At 40.5% G+C, this 7689-nt stretch overlaps 1 protein-coding gene across 2 annotated transcripts; it reads left to right on the top strand.

Annotated features, from left to right (window-relative positions):
* The first annotated feature begins 1583 nt into the window (after positions 1–1583).
* Positions 1584–7201, top strand: LOC307022519 (uncharacterized protein). Of its 2 annotated transcripts, XM_079655336.1 has the most exons (5): positions 1584–2082; positions 2348–2646; positions 5205–5296; positions 5773–5965; positions 6137–7201. In XM_079655336.1, the coding sequence occupies exons 2-5, from the start codon at positions 2644–2646 to the stop codon at positions 6710–6712; spliced, it is 864 nt and encodes a 287-aa protein (XP_079511462.1). In that variant the 5' UTR covers positions 1584–2082; positions 2348–2643; the 3' UTR covers positions 6713–7201. The 2 variants fall into 2 exon arrangements, with proteins under 2 accessions (XP_079511462.1, XP_079511461.1); XM_079655335.1 differs by lacking the exon at positions 1584–2082 and having other exon boundaries at positions 2267–2646.
* Positions 7202–7689: the final 488 nt, after the last annotated feature.

Raw genomic sequence — 7689 nt, 5'->3', positions numbered from 1 at the left:
GTCTCCTTTGTGTTTGTTTGTTTCCCCCTGTCTGTGTTGTTTGTGTGTGCGTGGTGGCTGTCACTCCTGGCTCAACCTCCACTCACCTGCTGCAATCAGCTGTGCACCCTCTCCGACTACACACCTGCTTTCCATCAAGCCATTTACAACGGCATATCAACGGAGGCTCCACAACCTTTCTCCGCCAGATCGCCAAGTATCAGCCGTATCTCGCGTCTCCCCTCCGGTACACAGCACCGTAGTGTGGAGTTGCATTAGGTAACGCGAGATACGGCTGATACTTGCGCATTAGTTTCTGTTATGGATCAGTATCACAGTCCTGCCAGTAACGTTACTATATTATCAATGCTACGTTAGTTATAGCCTGATATATGATAGCTAACTTCACAATGTTGTGATGTGACGTTAGCTAACATTCTGTAGCTAACGCCGGTCACTCGCCAAGATAGCTGCCCAGTTCTCCACTCCTCACACCACAGCTCCATTTCTCTCCGATGACCGTTATTTCTTCTAATCCTTGGCTGCTCTTGGTCTCTTGGACACCTAGCAGGCTCATAATTATAAGGTTGTGGTCCGTCATATGCATTCGAATATTCATGTTCAACTTCTTCTGTGTCTTCTGTGTCGAAACTAGCATTGGGATCCATGTTTATTAATACGTTACACCGGCCGCTCTCCCCCTTGTTTCCCCTATGTTACGTCACACGCAGGAGGTCACGTGCCGAGGCTTTTTTATACGGAAGTGAACATTTCTTACAAAAAACGACGCCAGATGTCACTGTAGTGTATATTTCTGTATATATTTTTGAAAATCTAGTGTATTCATCATTTTCCTACACATTTATTCACAGGTGTCTTTAACCCGGAAGTTGCTCTTTAATGAAAAGTTTCACAGCTTTCTTACAGCGGAATCTAGTTTGTTAATGTTCAGTCGCCAACAGCTAGCATAGCATAAACAGCTAACCGCTAATGTTCGGCTAACTTGCTAGTTGGCTCTGCTCTATATATTACAAGCTAATATGCCTAGCTAATGTCACACTGTGTGAACTAAAATAGTTTTTTTATTACTACATCATACATGCTTGGTCCAAATCACTGCTAAAATTAATTATTTTCGAAAATGTATAGTAAAGAAACACTCAGCCATGCATGAAATAACATAGCAAAATAATATGTGTAATGTTTGACCCATGTTGTGCCTTAGAAGTGTAGTGATAAAAACAGGATTTTTATTCAAAGAGGAAAAAAAAATTGGTGTTGATCCAAAACAGGTTAATTGAGGAATACCTGGAATCCTGAATGGTTAAAGTAATTTATTGCAAAAAATATTTACAATTTAAAACTAATTCGGGTCACTTTTGATGCATGTTGGTTTTATGTTGTGTAACAAAGGGTTAACATGACAGCTGTGATGTTCACTCTTTTGACCAGTGGACAGTGAGGACTATGGAATAAAATATGTGATGGCTTTGTGTGGAAAGCTGCTGGCGCCAGTCTGTGTCCCTCATCAGTCTCTCCAGGCAGCACCCAGCTATTCTTCCATCTTGCAGATGAAAAGCAGGGGTAGACATTAAGGGTCGGTGGAATTGTATTATCACTGGCTCCATCATTGTAGCCACTGGCCCAAGAGCATTCTTCCAAAAAAAATCGACCAATAATGAAGAAAATTAACACATTTGTTGCAATAGTAATTTATGCACTAACAACATTACTACTTGTACTACAACATTTGAATCATCAGTTCATCCTCATTTTCCTCAATTGTTCATATTTGGTTTATTAAAATAATGATATTGTGGTCATTGTTAAAAAATTTCTGATATTATTATGAGTATTACTATTTGTATAATGCACTTTCTGCCTTCCTGTCATTAGGAGTTAGAAATGTAATGGCTATGTAATATATTAGACCCTTCATTATCCTAAACTGCTGGGACATTTCCCTATAGCCAATACCTTTATATTTTCTACTCTTCACTTACTTGTCAGCATAGGTCGGCATTGATGTACAGAGCCGACAGAAGACCTTGTTTATATTGGCATCATATTGAGAGGTGCAGTGAAGCATCCTAAAACCAGGAAGTAAGCTGCTGGTTAAAGCTAACTGTTGTTAGACTATGTTCCCCCCCTTCTAAACTTATGAAATAATCAATGCCCTGTGTGTGTGTGTGTGTGTGTGTGTGTGTGTGTGTGTGTGTGTGTGTGTGTGTGTGTGTGTGTGTGTGTGTGTGTGTGTGTGTGTGTGTGTGTGTGGTCCATCATACAAGATTTAGGGGATCTATTGGCAGCTGCTGATAATAACATCCATCATTATGGTTTACTAATATCACTTCACTTCCTCCTCCAGCACCTGCCAGGATCCTGTTTGTGGGCTTCAGCTCTGCCTTCAACACAACCCTCTGGCTGGAGGCTGCGCTCCATCAGGACCGAAACATCTCTCCATCATGACCAGAACCTCTCTCCATCAGGACCGAAACCTCTCTCCATCAGGACCAGAACATCTCTCCATCAGGACCAAAACCTCTCTCCATCAGGACCAGAAACTCTCTCCATCAGGACCAGAACCCGCCCCCCCCCCCCCCTACTGACACTTTACCTCAGCCACAATGCAGACTCGATGCATTACATAATGGAGATCACAGGATGGTAAATAATGCAATGTTTAAATATTGCTTACTGCACATAAACTAAACAAAAATATGTTTTTTACTTTTGTCTTTGCTCCCATTTTTCATGAGATGAACTCAAAGATCTAAAACATTTTCTATATACACAAAATAACCATTTCTCTCAAATATTGTTCACAAATCAGAAAAAATCTGTGATAGTGAGCACTTCTCCTTTGCCGAGATAATCCATCCCACCTCACAGGTGTGGCATATCAAAATGCTGATTAGACACCATGATTATTGCACAGGTGTGCCTTAGGCTGGGCACAATAAAAGGCCACTCTGAAACGTGCAATTTTGCTTTATTGGGGGGGTCTGGGGGGATCCGAAAACCAGTCAGTATCTGGTGTGAGGGTTAGGATTAGGGTTAGGGTTAGGGTTAGGGTAATGTTGTGAATCGAGTGGCCTGTGTTCATCGTCCATAACATACGCCTGCCCATACCATAACCCCACCACTACCACCATGGGCCACTCGATTCACAACATTACCCTAACAATAATAACAATAATAATAATAATATAATATTACTGATAACACCAATGTCATGGCAACTTCTAATTGTGGGAAAAACGAAAACGTTCAGTAGCGACGTCCCATAGAACATTTTGCGAAACACAATACCCAGCATGTGTAGTTCTGGGGGGGTGTTCGATTCCAGTTTTGGATAGTCTGGCGTGGTTTCGTTCCATTTCAAACAGCTGTTTGACGCTCGGCGTAACCTTGGCGCACTGCCACTCCAACATCCAATCCCAGAGCTTGAAGATTAATCACAGGGACTGTAGTCCTAAACGATTGCTGGGGATTATGGGTAGTGTAGTGTCTTCAGCCATCCTAAACTCCTGGCCTACGTCTGTTTCCGTTTTTTAAAATTTTTAATTCAGTTCCTGACGGACGCCAAAAAAGCCAGAGATTATGGAAATAAAATAAAAAATAAAAACAAGGATAATTGTGTGTTATTGTTGAGTAAATAACAGTGTGTTATTTTGAAAAGAATAACAAATTAGAAGGAAAAAAATATAAAAAAAATACAGATTTCAGTATCCTGAGGCTCTCAGCCCCATTTATTTTCCTCACAGACGGCAACAAAAGTCAGAAATTATACGATTTAAAATAAAAGCAATAATTGTGGCTTGATATTGAGTAAGAACATGTTTTTATGAACCACACAGATTCCGGTCTTCCTATAACACGTAATGCCGTGAGACTACCAATAGAAATACATTGCTTTTAAAATCGTGCTGTGCAACACTAAAAAAAGGGGGAAATCGTGATGGTGAACACGAATCAATAGATTAAAAATCGTGTTGGTGAACACGAAATGCCATGAGACTGGGTTGGAAGTACAAAAGATCGCCGATGCTAATGTAGCGTTAGCGTTAGCATTTCTCCCCCGGGCTTGAATGGTGTAATATAGAATGATCACACCGGTGTGACAGTAGCCTAATCTTCAAAGGGTTCACAAAATATGACTACTACTCTTACTGTTTAACATTTTGGGTTACTTGATGTTACTTCATGTTAAGGCTAATACAAATGACAAGGCTAAGACTAATGCTAACTAACGTGCTTGCTACTAGCTAGGTAGCTAACTTGATCCAGCCACTCCTGGTCCTTTCATCAGACGGGAAGCGAAAGAACGAACAAGACCCATTGCTGGTATGATAACAACCTGGTACTAAGCACACAGGCATCTTGTTAAAGTTATCTTATCTTAGCTATCTCTTATATTTAACTGAGGAAAACAATTGTGACATCAGTTATGACATCACTTACTCTGGGATTTGTAGTCTTTCTAGTTGCATATTTGTCATAGTCTTATATTTCAACAGTTTTACGACAAACTTTACAATTTTTTTTAAGATTGACAAACATCATATGTGTAATTTGTGGCACAATTCAAACGGGATTGAACGATAAGTTTTCTCTCTCTATTGACTTTAATACATAATTTTTCCGAAATAAGGTCCCATGGACCGGAAGTAGATGGGCGTGACAAATGCGTCATTTCCGGGCAAAAACTACGGCTCCGTCCACTTTTTGGGGAAAACCATAGAAATATATAAACACCAGATGGCTCATGGGAGATTTTACAGCGTAGCTCGCCGGCCGACATCTTGCAACAGTCAACAGCTACTCTGGTACGCGCTATGGTAGCTGTTGTAAGGTGAGTGATCTGCACAAAAATACTCTTAAATCGCTGAAATCTTGACTGATTTATAAATGGTTTGGTTTATTATAAACATTATTAGCATGGCTATGATACATGATGCTTGGACATGTTTAAATTGCAGCTTTTCTTTGTGTATGTTCCATGGTTGTATTTATTAGCTGGCTAATAGCAAGAGGCTGTGAGTGAGACCTAGTATTACAAAGTTGACCCAGCAACTTTACACCAGTGGGAGAGGCATAACTGCTCTTTCTTTTCAACATAACTTAAGTTACACATGATTTCTTCCAAGTGGTTTGGCTTGTTAAAAACATCTTACATTTTAGATACATTATGATACAGGAAATTGCTGGCTTTGTGTTTACAGAAGTACCTGACTATGCCGGACTTTTGTGCAGCCTACGGATGCTCTAATCGCCGCAATCTGCAAACAAGAACCCGTGGAATCACCTTTCACATGTAAGATATGACAATATTATGACTATAATTAGGATAATCGTTAATTACTTAGTGGATGTATGTACATTACAAGTCCTGCTACAAAGGATCAGTGGGGCTATGTGAGATAATAGTATTGCAAGCCTCTTTAGAATATGTTGCTACCATTTCTTTACACAATTATTTAATGTTTCTTTTGGACACCTTTTTTATAACTCTTAGTGTGGTTGTCTTATTCTTAAAGTATACATTACATACATACATACATACATACATATATACATACATACATACATACATACATACATACATACATACATACATACATACATACATACATACATACATACATACATACATACATACATACATACAATTACCTCAAAAATATGATAATTTAGGTGTGTATTTTTGTCCTTACCCTTAATGTTAAAGGAAAGAAGGGAGGACAATGTTGACAATAATTTATATCTGGCTACCTTTCTCATGTTTTTAAGGTTTCCCAAAACCGGAGAGAGGAGGAGGCAGTGGGAAGTTGCCCTAAGAAGGGATGGTTTTGTTTCCTGTGGCAGGACACTGCTCTGCCGTGATCACTTCAGTTGTGAGGACTTTGACAGGATTGGGCAGACTGTCCGGCTTAAAGATGGTGTTGTGCCAACAGTATTCAATTTCCCAGCTCATCTTCAAAGGGTATGTGTATCATTGGCCAACAAGAATTCAAGGTGTATAAGATTGATATATAAATATATGATTAAATGTCACACTTTAGTTTTTCTTTCTGCAAGTTTAGGAATAAATAATGTGTTGTGTATTACAGCCCATTTTAAACACTCAAAATTTCTTTAATTATGTTTACTTTAGCCGGAAGCAACAAGAAGCACAACCGCTTCAAGAAGAGCAGAAGATGAACCTCAGCCTAATGTTGTGAGTATTCTGAATGTGGCCAAGACCAGAGAGATGGTCATTGATTTTAGGAGGGTGAGGACGTCTCCTCTACCCCTGTGCATTCTGGGAGAAGATGTGGCTGTTGTGGAGGACTACAAATACCTGGGAGTGCACTTAGACAATGGGCTGAACTGGAGGATCAACACTGACCCTGTGCACAAGAAGGGGATGAGCAGACTCTATTTTCTGAGGAAGCTGAGATCCTTCCACGCGTGCAGCAAGATGCTGGAGATCTTCTACCAGTCTGTGGCCAGTGCACTCTTCTTTGCTGCGGTCTGCTGGGGGGGCAGCATCAGAGCCGGTGACACCAGCAGGATCAATAAACTGATCAGGAAAGCTGGTTCTGTCATCGGCATCAAGCTGGACCCCTTTGAAGCTGTGGTGGAGAGGAGGACACTGAACAGGCTGTTGTCCATCATGGATAACCCCACCCATCCTCTCCACCTGCAGCTGGACAGTCAACAGAGGTTGAACCAGACCCTTTCTTTTTAGACTAAAATGTCGGGTATCTCTTGGGCCGTTTGGTGTTTTTTCTTTTCTGTTGCTTCAGCATATGAAACTTTGTATCTCTCTAGCTCCTTTGCCTTTTTCTGCACTTCGCAGCCCTGATACGCAGCACTATGTTCCCCACATATGTTTATGTTTGCTCAGTCTGTCTAATAAACCCATAAAATGGTTGTGAAAGAATACCAAAGCTGAGGCTGGACGATGATTGATTGTTGGTGTGCCATGTGTCACCGTGTGTCTTATTGGTTTTGTGTTATACTGTATTTTATTGTGTGCAGCTGGTCCTTATCTCCAAGACACATTTAAAACAAAATAACCTTGAACCTTGAAGCCCCATCTCTCCCCACCTGCCCCTGCTTCCTACATCCCCTCCAAACCACACCAAGTTGTTCTTCTTAATAATAATAATAATAATAATAATAATAATAATACATTTATTTTGGGGGGCCGCCTTTCATAACACCCAAGGACACCTTACAGGGCATAGGGGCAATATAGGGAACAATTAAAACTGGATTTAGTGAGATATCAGCCGGGGTAAGACAAGACAAACAACAGTAAATGGACTACAGAAGGACACAAAAGGACACAGGGTACAGTTTATATTATTCTTGGGCTTTTTTCGACTACAAGAACTCAGCGCACCATGCTGTCAATCAATCAATGTTTATTTATATAGCCCAATATCACAAATGTTACATTTGTCTCAGTGGACTTCACAGTTTGTACAGAATATCAGTATGACAATACGACACCCTCTGTCCTGAGACCCTCACATCGTACAAGGAAAAACTTCCAGAGAAAACCCACAGTTTAAAGGGAAAAATGGGAGAAACCCCGGGGAGAGCAACAGAGGAGGGATCCCTCTCCCAGGACGAACAGACGTGCAATAGATGCCGTGTGTAAATTGAAAAGATAGTACATTTGCAACATAGGTAGTCCAAATGTTTGGAAAAGCATGT

This window comes from Notothenia rossii (genome assembly GCF_949606895.1).
Source record: "Notothenia rossii genome assembly, chromosome: 1".
Classification (NCBI taxonomy): domain Eukaryota; kingdom Metazoa; phylum Chordata; class Actinopteri; order Perciformes; family Nototheniidae; genus Notothenia; species Notothenia rossii.
Note: the sequence above shows the minus strand (reverse complement) of the source record. Positions and strands in the feature narration are given on the sequence as shown.

Bases quoted from the DNA above. Each gene is read 5' to 3' on its own strand.
- LOC307022519 (XM_079655336.1), top strand. The intron at 5,297-5,772 runs GTAAGATATGAC...CATGTTTTTAAG, and splicing joins CGTGGAATCACCTTTCACAT to GTTTCCCAAAACCGGAGAGA. The intron at 5,966-6,136 runs GTATGTGTATCA...TGTTTACTTTAG, and splicing joins TCCCAGCTCATCTTCAAAGG to CCGGAAGCAACAAGAAGCAC.